At 33.9% G+C, this 16,351-nt stretch overlaps 4 protein-coding genes and 1 long non-coding RNA gene across 5 annotated transcripts in view; 4 read left to right on the top strand and 1 right to left on the bottom strand.

Annotated features, from left to right (window-relative positions):
• The first annotated feature begins 1,009 nt into the window (after positions 1-1,009).
• LOC145305346 (carbohydrate sulfotransferase 12-like) lies at positions 1,010-7,428 on the top strand. The gene is made up of 7 exons (XM_080146962.1): positions 1,010-1,069; positions 3,259-3,297; positions 3,908-3,982; positions 4,356-4,420; positions 5,002-5,094; positions 6,839-6,911; positions 7,420-7,428. The coding sequence occupies exons 2-7, from the start codon at positions 3,265-3,267 to the stop codon at positions 7,426-7,428; spliced, it is 348 nt and encodes a 115-aa protein (XP_080003088.1). The 5' UTR covers positions 1,010-1,069; positions 3,259-3,264.
• A 2,309-nt stretch (positions 7,429-9,737) lies between these two features.
• Positions 9,738-10,109, top strand: LOC145305344 (histone acetyltransferase p300-like). The gene has a single exon (XM_080146961.1). The coding sequence runs from the start codon at positions 9,738-9,740 to the stop codon at positions 10,107-10,109; it is 372 nt and encodes a 123-aa protein (XP_080003087.1).
• Positions 10,110-10,843: 734 nt separating this feature from the next.
• On the top strand, positions 10,844-12,900 carry LOC145305902 (PRADC1-like protein). Its single transcript, XM_080147767.1, has 4 exons — positions 10,844-11,063; positions 11,692-11,853; positions 12,209-12,312; positions 12,701-12,900. Exons 1-4 carry the CDS (start codon positions 10,872-10,874, stop codon positions 12,861-12,863), a joined length of 621 nt encoding a protein of 206 aa, XP_080003893.1. The 5' UTR covers positions 10,844-10,871; the 3' UTR covers positions 12,864-12,900.
• A 443-nt stretch (positions 12,901-13,343) lies between these two features.
• The window catches only part of LOC145305904 (uncharacterized), a 28,563-nt gene continuing 25,555 nt past the window's right edge, over positions 13,344-16,351 (bottom strand). The window contains exon 2 of the long non-coding RNA XR_013874813.1: positions 13,344-13,439. This is a non-coding gene — a long non-coding RNA (uncharacterized LOC145305904). The remainder of the gene's footprint in view (positions 13,440-16,351) is intronic.
• LOC145305903 (mitochondrial import inner membrane translocase subunit Tim13-B) lies at positions 14,699-16,339 on the top strand. Its single transcript, XM_080147768.1, has 3 exons — positions 14,699-15,211; positions 15,649-15,755; positions 16,255-16,339. Exons 1-3 carry the CDS (start codon positions 15,119-15,121, stop codon positions 16,325-16,327), a joined length of 273 nt encoding a protein of 90 aa, XP_080003894.1. The 5' UTR covers positions 14,699-15,118; the 3' UTR covers positions 16,328-16,339.

Raw genomic sequence — 16,351 nt, 5'->3', positions numbered from 1 at the left:
TGATTTGGTTGGTTCAAACGTTTCAAAATAGTTATCAACCTTCCCTGTGCCTAAATAAGAAGCTTCACAAATTATGTAACTTTTGAATATGATTTAATTTTTGTATTTTTTTAGAATTTCTAAATTTAAGAGAAAATGGATATAAATTTATGTTTGTAAGGTAATGTTTTTGTATAAATTTCTAAAACATTTTTAGAAGCGAAGCTTAATTATAAGTTACTATATCAGTTAGTCAGTAGGTCTGTAATGCATAATTGCCTCTCTTTATCCTTTCCTTCTCTTTCATCATTGTTTTTGAGCGCGAAGCTTTTCTAAATTTGTTCTATTTGACGTTATCATCCTTTTTCTATTATTCTTTTATTTGAGCATTTGTCTATTAGATAATTATATAGTAATACTTATAAACTTATATAGTATGGCAGGTATTGTAAATAAATAAATAGATATGATTTTTGTTACTCTCTCTAAAATCTATTTTTTTGTCTTTTGAAACAAGAACGAAGCCTAAAGAAATGATAATAATAATTTTGTTTTAGAGATCCCTTTGAAAGACTAGTTTCTGCATTTAGAGATAAACTTCAAAGTAGGTGCTAACGCTAATAACACCTCCCCGACCCCCTAACATAATCATTGAAATGAGTTGTTTTTTAAAGAGCAATGATTGATTTTAAATCCGATATAGATCCAATGGTCCATTTGTCCTTAATTAAAATTGTTTCAAAACTGTACTAATATTAGGGATTGGATAAGGAATCTAAAATTCATATTTTGGGCTGTCTTGGACTTAGGGTACTACAAGCAATGCAACTTTTCTTTTATTGACTAATTTTAAGGACTTTAGGCACTAGTACATAGATTGCCGCATAAAAATTTTTCTTTAAAGCAGATGAAACTAAATACTTCTAGTAGACGTTATGAATCAAAGTTTTTCTTCAATATAAGTGAACTATACATTTTTTTAAGTGGATTGTTGCATTGTCTCTTAATTTTTATTTAATATTGTTTTTTTTCTTTTGTAGAAGTTTTAGTAAATGGCACTGACGCACAAAGATTATATGGTCCTTATCAGGTTAGCTTTAGTCTAGTAGGGAAGCTACTCTATAACTCACTGTCTATATGGCTATACTAGTTGCTTCATCCCTAGCCTCATGAGGGAGGCGTAGGAGGTCAGGAAAATAGTCTAAAACCACCATAATACATTTATAAAGCTTCCCTGAAACATACATTCAATTCGGATCAGTAGTTTCCGAGATATTTAACTTCAGACAAAAAATGTCCACAGTGGGATCCAGTGGGACATCCAAAAAATTTAAAATTGACTTTTATCTATCCTAGGAATTAATAATGGCTGTAAGTAGACAGCTAGAAAAGAAATTTTTAAAAAATATTCATTTTTGGCGGATTTATGCCATTTTTAAAAAAGGTGGTGAAAAATTTCTTTTCAGTTTTGATGATTTTCCAGATTTTTTTACACAATTTTTTCAAAGCAACAAAAAATACATTTATGTTCATCTTATGAAAATAATTTTTGATTGAGGTACTTTTCAGATACCTGTACCAATGTCTAATTAAAGAAAAATTTTTAAAAAAATATTTTTTTGGTGGTGTAAATTAACATTTTGTGAGAAAATTTCACCAAAAATATTAAGATTTTTAACCCCAAAAAATCAGTTTTCTCCATTTTACCCAAAAACGGCCAGGATGCCCCGGGTTTTGCAATAATAATATTAATATGCAACATGTATTGTGTTTAAAACAGTTTTCATAACCTGGGGCCTCCCGGCCGTTTTTGAGTAATTGAGCATTTTACATTGCATGTTTGAACAATTTCGTTCTTGTTAATTTGAAATTTTCCCTCGTTAGAGGGGGAAGGAGTCATTTTAGAGCCCAAAGTCATCTCTGCAATGTTTTCTAACTTTTTGAGGCGGAACTTTCTTTACTTTTGCATTATTTGCCTCCGGCTAACCGTTTCGCCGTTATTTGCCGCCGTAGGTGTGATTCTTAACGATTTTTGCCGTTCTCGCGGTTTTAATGGACATTTAAGGGAACAAGGAGTCCTTAAAAAAAGATGACTTATAAATACTTTTATTTTAGCAATTAAATTTGCTAAATTTCATGTGTTCTGAAAAAAATTGTATTTCTAACTGGTTTTGGTTCAGCAGAAATTCAAATTCGGGGATTAATTATAATATTGCAAAAACATTATATACGCATCAGAGAGAGAGAGAGAAATATACGTTTGAGAGAGAATATAATATAAGCAATTATGTTTATATTCTTATACAAACTTTAAATGAAGATAGCTAGACTTAGAATAAAGGTATTAACACAAAATCAAAAGTGTATTGAAAATTATGTTATTGTTATTTATATCTGTAAAAAAACATTAGAAAACATGCCTTATTAGTGTCCTATTTTACTTATACTGGACCTAACTAAAAATGCCGGGACTCGAACTGGGTGCACCTGACGCTACATTCATGTTCGCAAACATTGTTTGCATTGAAGAAATATTTACATAGACGTTTATTTTGTTAAAATATTCCTATCCTAACTAAAGTTATGAAGGTTTATAGATTTTTTAAAAATAGGGTAGCTTCGCTCCTCCAAAACCGCCAGACTTACTTACCAAATGCACATTAGAAGTTAACAGGAGCAAAATTTATGTTATTTTTGAGTTAAAGCAAAAGAAATTACATCATTTCGTCAAATACAAGCTTTTTTATTAATGTTTACTTTTGTCTACCCTTAATGTCCCGTTTTTTGGCAAAAGATCCCACTGTGATGTCCTTTTATTTCTATTTATATAAAAATATTAATACTAAATTGTCATGTTTAAAACAAACATTAAAGAAGAACTTAATAGCTTGGATTAAGCGGCTTGTTTAGCAGTTTAACAGCCGGGCAAACCAAACGTAGCTGTCTATAGTGCCCTAGCAAAATGGGGATAGATGTAACTGCTTTTGGTCTACCTATTCTATTGACGTGAAGAAAAACCCTATACCCCATCTATTTACTAGGGTTTTTTTCCCCTTCCCTTTCTCTTTCTCTCTACTATGACGTCAATATTATAGGTAGGCCAAAAGCTGTGTCATCTATCCCCATTTTCCTAGGGCACTAAACACAGTTACGAACCAAACAGGTGCTTAACCACAGCCGCAATTAAAGATTCATCTGCAGCTGAACGAGCTGCTAAAATATTGGCGGAAAAAATCTTATCCCAGTAATAACTTTTAATTGTTTTTTTGTACTTTTTAGAAATGGATGAGAACAAAATTTAAGAAAAATGAAACACAGGTGTATTTCAGGGACCTAAAGGGATAAGACAGTGGCCGATGAATTGATGCAAATCCCCTGTGATGGTACACAAGGTTTTTGATCTGTACTTAAGATTACGACAATTACTCAACCGAATGAGTTCTAAATTTTAGAGATGCTTCACACAGGTTCCTGGATGGTTTTAGGCTTTTTATTTTCTGATTTAAGTCTCAGAATGGTTCAGGCTTTTTTTCTGTCTTTCGCCATTCCTTAAAATTAACAAAGAGCCCCTAGATGCTAGGGGCGTAGCTGCTATTCCTCATAAAAAGTAACATAATGTCTATATGGTATGCGTGTCTGTTTGTAGTAAGGGATCTCGCTAATCGCTGATCCGATATGATTCTCTATGAATGTGAAGCTTTTTATGGTCAAAAATGTTCATAACTACTTTTGTGGAGGTGGAACCTCCACCCTCCCTAGAGAATACAACCCCAGAAAAAAATCCCCTAACCTTCTAATTTGTTTTTATTTTTTACTTTTCTTTTTAAAACTATGTATATTTGAAACTCACACCTACCCCCTTCTTTCAAATTTCACTTGATGCCTCGAGGGGCGGTGCCGCTAGTAATTGGTATTTATCTTTTTTTAGGATTTTGAGTTCCTAGAGTTTGCCACACTTTTAGCAGCAACTCATAGGAAAAATTTTACACATGTAATGAAAAAGGTAAAATTTTTTTTAAAAAACAAATATTTTTTAGTAAGGGCGAATTCTGGTACCCAAAATTTTGTAAACACGTTATTTTTTATAGAAACTTTGGGCACTTTATCAAATCTTGATTAGTTGCTTCAAAAAAGAAGTGTCCAAACTTTTCAACCAAAAATTTTGTATATACTAAAACTTATCGTCCATTGTCTTATCCATTACGATCTTTGTATCGATAAGAACATTTTTCAAAATTTTGTGTTATTTACTCTGGCAAATGTCCTAAAAACAGACCAGGATCAATATAGGAGTATACAAACTGTCCCGCCGTTTATGAGATCCTACTGGACACTAATATATATATATATATATAAATATATCAATTCATGTTAAGGATTATGGGATCATGAATTTCCACTGGAGACCTGTTTACCATAACTGTAACCCCTGCCATTTCAGGTAAAGATGACCCCTTAATATTTTCAGCGGTTTCCGTCAAAGAGTCTAGTTGAGCTCAGTAATCCCACCCCTCTTATTTTGATATAAATTGAAAATAAGAGTAGGGGTGGTTTTGTTTATTCATCAGTTATGGTCAGCTTAGGTAAGGTTATAATAGGTACTGGGTTGCCCCCCCCCCCTGACCCTCCTATAGGCAGTAGAAATCAATTATTTCTGAGAATGTTGAAAGGGGGGGGGGGGGTTAGTTCTGTGCTCCTAAGGCACTTTGAGGGAAAGCGCCAAATTTTCTGCACATTTTTTTCTGCATATTTTTTCCTATTTTCTATTGACCCCTGGGCTAGTAGATAGAAAGAATCTCAGATTTTACTTATTAGAATAGCGCTAAGTTGATAATATGTCAGAAATGACTATTATCTATAACCTAGATAGAAAGCAAAGGAAAATTAGCTTTTTCAAATGGCCAATTTTTCTTCCAATAAACAGTGGAACTCATTCCTTTGGCGATTAAGCATGAATAATAAAGCTTTTTATATCTATAGCTACGATTTGACGTGTAAATTCATCCTTGTTTTTTATTTTAGTTATGATGCTATAGGCAAGATGGAAACTTTTAAGAAGGACACTTTTTATTTTCAAAATAAATTAAATCTCAACTTAGATCCAACTTTTGAAAGGTGATGTTTTTGTTCTTACACAAATATACAGGGTGCGGCACATAAATCCGGACTTTTTTTTAAAGCGCCAAGACTACTTGACCGACCAGGACGTTTGACCCCACTATGAAAAGCTTAGGTAATGACCTTTTTACCCTTAAAAATCTTTGGACGATGTAGGGCGTGTGCTACGAGCTGGCAGCACATAAGTTCAACTAGGCAAATTCGAAGTGCGCAGGTTGCTCATGAAACTTGCTGAAGGTACTGTTAGATACATAAGTTGGGTACTAGAAATTACTAGAGTTCTTTTTTCAAGCTGTCTTGGCCGTAGTACTCCGGCAAATTGACACGTGGCAGATTGTGAGTTGTTAAAAAACGCCAAAAATCTTGAAAATTTCACGATTCTCGTCTACAGGGGCCCATATGGAACCTTGAATTTCATTTTAGACTATGGGTTGCGCTGACAACCCTAGCTAAATCTTCATGCCATTTCCAAAAAGGTATAAAACGTTGTTCTAGCTCAACTGTGGCCCAGATAAGAGCCGCCGTGTCGAAGAGTAGCTTGAAAGATGGGAATTTGGATCCTGCGGTTACTCACGTCCCTAGGGAAATGTTGCCTCCTAGCAGCCCAGATCTTAATCCATTAGACTATTTGACCCACAGCTACTTTGAAGCATGCACCAATAGACGTGCCTATACCACAAAGACCTCCCCCATTGTCACTATCAAGGAGAACTTCGCCAGCCTGTACAAGGTCATGGTGACCAGGGCCTGCGAGCGGTTCAGGGGGCGGGTAGGGGCGGTAATTGAGGCTAGCGGCGGTTTTATTGAATAATCTAATAGTCATATACCTATTTTGCCTCTCAGTTTTTAAAATTCGATAAAATCTTTAAAATTGACGATTTTATGCTAATTTATTTACAAATTAGAAAAAGTCCGGATTTATGTGCCGCACCCTGTATATTATATCAGATAGGTGACAGTAATTGTAAGAAAAAGAGGAATGTTTTACAGACAAGTGGTACTTTCCCCCAAAATAGTTATAAACCTTCCCAAGACCTATGAAAAGCTACAGTTTAAAGGAGAATCATATCGGTTCAGTGGTTAGCGATATCCAAAGAAAGAGACAGACATTCTGTTACTTTTATATAAGGATTGTTCAGCAATTTAAAAGACTATTCAGAAACACTTGTTCGATTTTGTTTTGAACAAGGATGACAACATCCATAAAAGCGAAGCACTGAAACGGTAGGACAAACGGACATGAACACTTATACAGTGTCAGAACTGAATAATCAGAGTATAAATGTATAAGAGTCGAAGCAAAATTGTAAGTAAATTTGTTGAAAAACTGCTTTATACAGGATAATGTTAATAAACATACTTACATATTTAGGACTTGATTATAGAGTTGCTTCGCTTATAACATTATACTTTGTTGTCCCAGGAATCAATATACCAAAAATCAGATCAATCGGATGATTAGATCACAAAAAAATTTGTTGTTAAAAAAGTAAAAAAAATCAACATGTTTAAAATGGACGTACAGAAATTTTGGTAATGATTATAGAGTTGCTACGCTTTCTAAATCGTACCTAACTACTAAAGGAATCACCATGCAAAATTTTAAAAAGCGATAGGACAATTCTAACATGCCTAAATTAACGAAAAAAGCTATCCATTATGGACGGACCGACCCTAATTATAGAAAAGCTTCGCTCTTAAACAGTTTTAAAACTAATGAACATATTTATCCTTGTTTTAGAAATACAAACTTGGGGGGCCGGGTAACACAAGATTCAGCGGTAGAGGAATTCAAAAAGCTTCCACTTTGGCAAGTAACTTTCTTGGGTGGGGGGGGGGGGGGAGGGGGAGTCAAACTTACCCAAAATACTTTTAAATTCTTTTTTTATGTTTTCATATTTATTAATACTCCCCCCCGCCAAAAAAAAAAAAAAATGGGGCCGGGTAACACAAGATTCAGCGGTGGAGGAATTCCTTGGGGGAGGAGGGGTAGTCAAACTTACCCAAAATACTTTTAAATTCTTTAAGATATGGGGATATTTATTATATTGCCCCCCCCCTTCCCCCCCCCACATTTTTTTTATTTAAACTATGAAAAAAATACTGGCGCTTCGGGCCTTGTTTTTATGAATTAGTTATCATGTAGGATTTAACTCCTTAAAAAAATATTTTTCAAGTGCTCCGCGCCGCCCCATTTTACCCTTCCCCCCTTCATGCTTGAATTACCCAATCTAATGAGATTTTATGCATCCCACCCTTCCTAATAAAAGCTTGGACATCCTTTGTCCTTAGTTTGATTTGCCTATAAAAATCATATTTTAGGTTGGTTGATCATTTATACAAGATATACGAGCCAGGAAAAATATTCATAATAAGAAGAAAAATAAAGCTTCCCTAAAAAGCATATTTATTAGCTGAGATTATAATCAAATCAAGTTGTCCTTATATAAAAGTAACAGGATGTTAGTTTGTCTCTCTGTCTGTCTGTGTGTAAAAAAATCCAGCTAATCGCTGGACCGGGAGGATTCTCCTTTACAGTTAAACTAAATGTAGGTCAAGAGAAGGTTTATATTTTGGGGGATCATAGTTATGAACCTTTTAAAACATTACATCCCACTTTTTAGTAGCAATGCTACTCTATAACTCGAAATGTCCCACTGTCCTCTTGTAAAAAAAACCGTTGATTTCTTGGCTACTATTCAAGATAGACGGCAGTGTTCTTTTATGAAGATTTCCTATACCAATGAGCATCCAGAATATAATTTACTTGGTCCGTCGGTCTATCAGTCATGCTACATTAGAACAATAAATATTTTAGTTATGAATATTTGTTTTAGACTTTGAGTTATTTGGATATTCTATTGAAAAATATAAAGTTTTTGATAAAAGAAGGAGCAGAAATGAAAAACTTTTGGTCGATTTAAAATTAAATTATATCAGATATCGTTATTGATAACAGATTTTGCTTCAAAATTTAGGAGAAGATTAATTCATAGTCCACCACATTGACTAATTATGTTAGGAAAAACTTGTAGTGGTTTCCCTCGCAGTGCCTAGTCGATCACAGAACCCCTTTCTTAACTTGTAATATATAAAAATAAGTGAGTGGGGGTTATTTGTGTATTATTTTATGTCAGGGTTGGGTTAGTTTATATTGGGTACTGGGTACCCCAACAGCGTTATGACACCTCAGATATAGGCCCCGAGGGGATTGGGGCTCCAGAAAGAGTTAAGCATAGGAAATAAATTGCCCCTATCACCTTATTATCAATTCATTTAGTACTCTAAAGACACTTTTGGGAAAAGCAATTGCTTCTTTAAATCAATGATATTACTTATTCAAATTCGTGTGATACATTTTTAAAAATGATTATACAAATGTAAAATTGTAAGCTACTCGACCAAAATAAAATGTGTAAAATAATATGTATATCTTGTTTAAATATCAATGCTACTCTACAACTATCTATATCTGACCGTCTGCCATCAGTCTGTAAAGATATGGGGAAAATGTGAATTGCACAGCTGCTTTTTATAGAGATTGCTGATTCCTTTTTTATAGATTCCTTTTACGACTTGGTTCGTTAGTCTGTCGTTTAGGCTTTCAAAGATATGGATATTCTATATGAATATATGAAATACTCGGCTAATCATGCTAATTTTTTGTTTGATTTCGCTAATTATAAAGACTATTGACAATATACCAATTCTTGGTCTGTCGGACTATCTGTGATGCTGTAAAGGAAATCAAACTTTTTAGAAAAATGTATTTTAGATAGATTATGCTGAATTTGTCTGCAAGGGCAATACTGATAAATCAACAGCTTTATAAATAATTAAATTTGACCCTATGTCTGACAGTTAAATTTTTATATTAGTAAATTGCTTTAATATATTATAGCTTCGCTGATAATTTTTTTTGTTTATCTTAAAGACTTTAATCCTTATCAGCAATGGAAAATGACGACATTTTAATCTTGTTTTGAGCGCAAATGCCGCAAATTCTTACATCCCGCATTTATCTTTGTGTTGTGTAAACATTCTACTACGACAAACTTTCCTTATAAAGAAACATCTCTAGAAACCAATCTTAAATATCTTTTATGGTCTAAATATGAAAATTAAGATATATTATTTATATTTGCATACATGAAATGTTTTTTAACTTGTTTAATTTCAGACCTTAGACATTTATTTGCCTCATTTTTGAAAGGAAATATTATACTGAGAAAAATGGAGCATTGTGGTTCAGCAAATTGAAGCAAGTTTGTTGAATGGACGAAGCTCACGTATTTCAGGCTTGTTATTAAATATTAACTAATTGCTCTGCCCTTAGCCTCTAGGGGAGGTAAAGAAAGTAGCCTTAAACCGCCCTAAGATATATATAAAGCTTCCCCGAAAAGTACAATTAATCTAATTAAACCAGCATTTTCTAAGATATCTTTAGCCTTAATTGGACAAAAAAAAACATAACTGCTTTATATATTGGGATTAAAATGTAATGATAAGTTTTTGAAAATAATAAAACAATGCTCCTTTTTAGTATGGCTTCGATTGATATTCCCTAGGCTAAAACTGGTTCTAAACTAAACTGGAAAATTTAACACATAATTTTTTAGAATTCAATAAATAGATGAAATATGATAAGTAATAATCCTGGCGGTATTGTCCACCAGATGGGTGGTCCCGGTGGTCCTGGGGGCGTGGCTGCAGGCATGGCAGATCTTGAACAACTCAGGCTTATCCAGCAACAGTTGGTGCTAGTGATGCACTCCCACAAGTGCCGACGTCGTGAACGTGAGCAGGCCGCGGCTAATGGACAAGGAGGTGAGGTGACGCAGTGTGTGCTGCCGCACTGTAGGACCATGAAAGATGTCCTCAACCACGTGTCTACATGTCAGGCTGGTAAAGCTTGCGGCGTACCTCATTGTTCTAGTACACGACAGATTATCGGTCATTGGAAGCTGTGCAAACGCCAAGATTGTACGGTTTGTCTGCCCTTAAAATCATAGGCCGAGCCATGGCGCGCAACACTGCTGACTTTTATCGCCGTCATAAATCACTAAGTATGGCACCTTGGTTGTTAACCCATAACCTAACCTAAAAACCCAAACCCGGGTTATTTTTGTGGGTTTTGGGTAGGTTATAAAAAAACGAGCCGGTTTTTTTTGGGTTACTAAATTAGGTTCGTAGTAAATTATATAATACAGATTCCAACAATAATTTTTTGCATTTAGTTAAATATTTTCTATCTAAATTTGTATATAATATAACTAGAAGTTGGAAATAGGAAGTTTTAAAGAAAAAAAACATTTAAAAAATAATAGGTAAATAGATTTATTCTCTTCTGTTTTGATTATAATTGTATTTAAGTTTTCATCATTGTATAGTTCATTTTCAAGCCCCTATTTGACATGTCTAATTAACTCTAAATCCAGGTTTCACTGACAAATTTTTTTGCGGGTTCCCAGGTTGGGTCGAAGTTTTGATTAAAAAACCCGAATTTTTAACAACCTTGTATGGAACTGAGGTTCCTAGCTTTATATTAAACAATTTCTAACATTTCTATGATTAATATTCGCTAGTAGTGAAGGAAGTTAATTTCTTAAAATGTGGATGTCCTTAAAATTTTAAGGTATAGACTAACTAGGACCTACGCTACATAATATGAAACTGATAAGTTTTAGTGTTGTAATTTCAAATATAATATATATATATTTATATGCCCATTTACTTATTTTCAGAAAATAAAATGTTATGACCATTGTTAAAAAATGTCAAAATTAATGATTGAACATATTTTGGCAGCTTGCATTGTTTTTGTGGCATGCCTGGCGAATGGTGTGAATTCAAGAGAAGATCCAGTATTCAATAATTTTATGACCGAAGTGGAATATAAACATTTGTTGAAAGAATATATATTTTTTGAAATATCTGAGCCAGAAGAGCTGGCATTTACTTATAAGGCAGGATTTTCTTAGCTATGACGTGAAATACTAATATGGTTCAATATACTGTAAAAATGACTAAGCTTAATACACCTATAGGTTTTAAGGTTCGGATCATGGAAAGGAAACGAAGTAGCGGGTTTCGTCGTATTTTCACGGAAATAGGAGAAAGACTACTGTAAAATACGACGAAATCCACTACTTCATTTTCTTTCCATGATCCTAAGTTTAAGATGGCTGGTTATGAGTTACTTAAAATGTAAAAATCCATCTGTTCTATTACCATTAAAAAGAAACATAAAAACATAAGTAATAAAAAGATAAAGGACGAAAAGAAATGATTTTAAAAATAATAAAAAAAGTACTTATCAATGATGACTTATTTAACTATCATGTTATGGTCCTAGTTTCTAAGGATAGCTTTCTTGCGCTTATGTTATTATTTTACCCTCTGTTAGGTTTAGATGTGTCAACAACTCAACATAAGATTTGAGCCCTATCGTGTCATAAAGCAGATATTTTATTTTAATCGTGTTTTATAGCTTTAGTAAATATGATTTTTGTTATTAATAGGTAATAAAATATGGTAGGTAGGATTTATGAATTTAAGGTTTTTCACGTCACAGCAAGAAAATATTATTTGCAGGCAAATCCGTCCAGCTTTACACCGGGATGGAACACAACTTTCATAGGAGCTGAGCTAATACCCACTGATCCCCCCTGCGGGTGCGGGTATATCAGAAATCATGAAGAGGTGGAGGGGAGAATTGCTTTCATCGACAGAGGCGATTGTTCATTTGTATCTAAGGCAGGGTTCGGAAAAATTAGTTATATTAATTTAGTACTGGTTTATAATTGAAAGAAAAGAATTATGTTAATACTTAACTTACTACCTACCTAAAGTTACTAAAAATAGCACCGAGTCAATTTTTTGTTGCAAGAAATTTTCTAGGTAGTCTTAACTCTGCATGGTTGTGATTCTAGCATTTTTATTTGGTTTGGCATTTCCACCATAAATATTTCTCTCAGTGGCCTGACAAATTACAATATAATTGCATTCATGTGCCTGGCATTGGAAAAAAACAGGTATCTTCTGCTAAAGTCATGTTTTTTCTAATATTATATTGCTAAGTGCTCTTTTTATTTCCGAACCCTGTTTCAAGGTTATACGAGCAGAGGAGGCTGGTGCCGTTGGAGTGATCATAACAGACACAGACGAAGAGAATGATGACCTTTATATTTCAATGGTTGATGATACAACCAACAGGAATAGTTAGATAAACAATATTATACTGTGCATTTGGGGAAAACTGTTATCTTTAAAAAGTTTAGTTTTGTTGTGTTGACTACTTTTAGAATTCTTAGGTATGTACCTATAGGAATGAAAAACATTTGGCTTGAGCACCACGACCTGACATCATATATACAAAATTTTTATCTCATCATACCTACATACCTAATAGGATCTTGCTTGTTGTTACTTGAACCTGCCCTTTTTATGGCAGATGTTCCACTTTAATTCACTCTTATGAATGAAAACTAAAAGATATATCAAAATCATCTTATGTTTGTAATGATTTTGATATACATGAACCACCATCCCCATCTAAGCAAGTTTTCAAAACACAGTTATTCATCTCTGTATCTAACTGCAGAAAAGTGAATATTCCTGCCATTTTTATTCTGGGCAAGAATGGACAAATAATCAAGAGAACGCTAGAGAAGCTGAGACTGGATCATGCAGTCATTAATATTCCAGTTAATATTACTCGAACAGACATACATAAGTTGCACCAACCCCCGTGGTTGGTTTGGTGATTTCTCTGACCGTACGTCCGTCCAACAAAATTAGCAGGGGTGTATATTCTGCATGGGATTCCCGCCCAAAAAAAATATTCGTAAGGGGGAAAAATAAAAAAAGTACCTACCTACAAATTTTTTTCTCATTTCTCCCCATCGTTAGAAAAAAAATATAATATGATGAAGGGGGGGGGGGGGAAACATGAATCTTGTGCAGAATATACACCCCTGACAAAATTAGAAAAATAATATTTAGAAAAAAATTACAATACACATCACTTATTAATAATACGAAACCGCAAAAGGAATATTTCATCAAAAAAATTACTATTTTGCCGTCATCATTTCTATCATGTTATTGTTCAGTTCAGGACATAAATGCTGTTTTTCAGAATGGTAGAGAACATATTTTGCTGTAATTCTTAATAACTAATTTTTAAAAATCGAGGCAAATGTTTCTCTAAGCTGAATTATTCCATTTGGTTTCAATCACGTGTCTTTTTGCATAGTTCTTGTATTCAGAATCAGTAACAACTTTTAGTCTTTCTTTTATTTTCTTTGCCATAATTAAAAGAAATGTCACAAATCTATTATCTTTTTTTGTTGAAAAATTGAGATAGTTGTTAATTTATACTTAAGCACCTGTTTCTGAGTTTGTGAGGATCATGGAAAGAAAACGAAGTAGTGGGGTTTGTTGTTTTTTGTTCACAGTAGCTTTTGATAGGCTTTATTAGGTTAGGTAAACGTTAATGATTGCCCCATAGGGTTAGAAAATTGGCCCCTCTGGGTTAAAGCCACTGCAGTGGCTAGAAATAGGAGCAAAGCTACTGTGAAAATAATACGGAAACCGCTACTCTGTTTTTTTTCCATGATCCGTTTGTGATTCTACATATAAAAAATATGAGAAAATATTGTCAGATTATTCAACTAAACAATGATTGTCTTTAAATGTAGTTTAAAGGGGGGGGGGGGGGCGAAAGTGGCACTTTTTGAAACCAAAACTAAAAGTCAACAAAGGAACTCAACTAAAAAAGATTTACAGTTCTGAGATTTTGCATGGCAGTTGCTGCAGCTTTATAGTGGTAAAATATGGAACTGTGAAGAAACGGCGGCGCAACCGCCGAAGACCGCCGTTTCCCGCCGAAATTTTTTTTGCCTTTTCTCGGCGGTTTTCGGCGGTTGCGACGCCGTTTCTTCACAGTTCTTTATTGTACCCCTATAAAGCAACTGCCATGCAAAATGTCAGACCTGTAACTCTTTTTTTTAGTTGAGTTCCTTTGACTTTTAGTTTTGGTTTCAAAAAGTGTCACTTTCGCCCCCCCCCCCCTTGTTCTGTACAGTGACGTGTGGTAGTGGGGTGTCAACACCACCCATTAATTTGAAATTGGGAAGGCCTTCCTTCCTCTTATTTCACCCCTTTGGTTTCACACCATTGCTGTGCACGCCACTGAATGATTATTAATCACTAAATTGCAAAGAACAAATCTTTACTTAATAACAAAGCTTTAAAGTAACATATTTTGATTACTTACAGGGGATAAAGCATACTAGGAAACTATTCTACCCCAACTTTTTGCCTTTCAAACATGTAAAACTTTTGTTAGAAAATAAAGATTTTATGTATTTTACGTACGTATAGACAAAGTTTGATAAAATAAGAAAATAATGTTAAAGAACCAATTTATTTTGATTAGCAAATAGTCGGCATTTAATATTTTTCACCTTTTAGAGAATTTTAAAAAAATTATTCAGTTATGATTTCAGCAATTAAAGCTTAAAGCAGCTAGTCGTTATATTGTGTCATATTTTTGGTTATGTATAAATATTTGTTAAAAATGATTATTTTTCAGACTTTAAAATGAGAGATCTACCTACCAAGTAAAAATGTGTGAAAACATCAACAAAAACAAAAAGACCATTTTGAATATAAGATATTTGTCTATTGTCTACAGATTTCTTGTGAATATTCCCATTCCCAGGACCTTTTCTAAATTCACTTTGTATGTTCCACGGACCATTTCGCGTGCATACAAGAAAGTTAATTTTTAACAAAATATACACATACAGTTGTCTGAAATTTTTTACAAGGTTTATCTTGACCGATTAGCCAGATCATCTACTCAGCTCTTTAACTAACTCTCTCTGTTTGTGTGTTTCTGAAAGGTAGTTGTGACTGAGGAAAAAGGGTACATTTTTTTAGCATTTATTATTTTATATCTAATTAAAGAAATATTTTGATATACTTTTCAGAGGAGCTTATATCTGAATTAAAAATGGATTCTAACCAGCTGGCCTCCCTGACCTCCGCGCAGAAGGAGGAGATCATGCAGACTGTGCAGGCCCAGGTGGCCCTAGCCAACATGCAGGTACGAAACGTTTTATGGGAAACGTGATTTTCTCGGCTCCTATAAAAGATAGAAGGCTGAAGCTTCTTGTCACATTCCTATCAATATGGAGCAAAATAAAGTACAAAACATCCATAGTGTATTAGTGGTGGGACTGCTTTTAAGCAGCTTTTTAGCCGCTTTCATTTTATCATGCAGACTGCAGGCCCAAATGGCTCTAGCCAACATGCAGGTATGACGTGCAAACAGACGTATATGCCCCTAGTGTAGGAAGCTTCGCTTCTATTGTTATGTAAGATTGAATATTACGTACTATTAGTACATTTTCTCTCATCAAATGTGATGTAGATATTTTTATTTACAACATTGTCCTATAAAAATGGTAATTTCTTAACTTCTCTGCCATTTAAAATATTGTAAAGAATTTTTCATCCTATTTAAAACTTATTTTGTTTCAGGAATTACTGTCCAAAGTAACAGACAAATGTTTCAAGAAATGCATCACTTCACCGGGAAGCTCCCTCGGTAGCTCTGATCAGAAATGTATCTCACTTTGCATGGACAGGTAAAGGTTTTGTTTTTTCATGTTTGTTCTTGTTCAAAGTTTTTGAAGATTTAAAAAAAAATTAGAATTCCGAATATGTTAAAGAGAATAATGGTCACTAGTTTTAATTTTTAAACATATAACATTTCCTGTCATCTGCCATCGATCTTGTTATATATGACGTCTATAGGCGACAAATTCTATCATTCAACTTCTAATATGTTGAATTCTGCCTTGTATAGCTGCTAGATAGGTGGGAAGGAATAAAAGGGTTGTACATATAGTATAGCAATAAAGGCATTTTTTCTTCATTGCAGTAAAGTGTAAGGTTTTTTTTCCCTTCGCTATACTTTGCATTATTTATTAAAACATGCATAAAGGCTTTCTATCTAATCTCATTAAATTCCTTTCTCCCTCCTACTTATTTAATTTTCTTTGGAGTAAGGAGTGGATGGGGGGTGTCTGTGCTCAACCTGCCACTGATGGGAAATTACCCATAGTCAACCTTTTTTCTGTGCAGGTATATGGACTGTTTCAACCTTACCTCCAGAGTTTACACCCAGAGGTTGCAGAGAGAGCGTGGAAGAATGTAAACTAGGGAAATTTTAATTACATTT

This window comes from Acartia tonsa, chromosome 14 (assembly GCF_053477335.1).
Source record: "Acartia tonsa isolate MP-2025a chromosome 14, ASM5347733v1, whole genome shotgun sequence".
Taxonomy (NCBI): domain Eukaryota; kingdom Metazoa; phylum Arthropoda; class Copepoda; order Calanoida; family Acartiidae; genus Acartia; species Acartia tonsa.
The sequence above is the reverse complement of the archived record's forward strand: the minus strand, read 5'-3'. Positions and strand labels throughout refer to the sequence as shown.

What these genes read in the sequence shown, in the direction of transcription:
- LOC145305346 (XM_080146962.1), top strand. Translation starts at nt 3,265, where the DNA reads ATGAGAACAAAATTTAAGAAAAATGAAACACAG. An exon ending in TTACACATGTAATGAAAAAG is followed by an intron (nt 3,983 to 4,355) that starts GTAAAATTTTTT and finishes ATTCATGTTAAG; the next exon opens with GATTATGGGATCATGAATTT. An exon ending in TTAGATCCAACTTTTGAAAG is followed by an intron (nt 5,095 to 6,838) that starts GTGATGTTTTTG and finishes TCCTTGTTTTAG; the next exon opens with AAATACAAACTTGGGGGGCC.
- LOC145305344 (XM_080146961.1), top strand. Translation starts at nt 9,738, where the DNA reads ATGATAAGTAATAATCCTGGCGGTATTGTCCACCAGATGGGTGGTCCC.
- LOC145305902 (XM_080147767.1), top strand. Translation starts at nt 10,872, where the DNA reads ATGTCAAAATTAATGATTGAACATATTTTGGCAGCTTGCATTGTTTTT. An exon ending in AGCTGGCATTTACTTATAAG is followed by an intron (nt 11,064 to 11,691) that starts GCAGGATTTTCT and finishes TATTATTTGCAG; the next exon opens with GCAAATCCGTCCAGCTTTAC. An exon ending in GTTGATGATACAACCAACAG is followed by an intron (nt 12,313 to 12,700) that starts GAATAGTTAGAT and finishes ATCTAACTGCAG; the next exon opens with AAAAGTGAATATTCCTGCCA.
- LOC145305903 (XM_080147768.1), top strand. Translation starts at nt 15,119, where the DNA reads ATGGATTCTAACCAGCTGGCCTCCCTGACCTCCGCGCAGAAGGAGGAG. An exon ending in TGGCCCTAGCCAACATGCAG is followed by an intron (nt 15,212 to 15,648) that starts GTACGAAACGTT and finishes ATTTTGTTTCAG; the next exon opens with GAATTACTGTCCAAAGTAAC. An exon ending in ATCTCACTTTGCATGGACAG is followed by an intron (nt 15,756 to 16,254) that starts GTAAAGGTTTTG and finishes TTTTCTGTGCAG; the next exon opens with GTATATGGACTGTTTCAACC.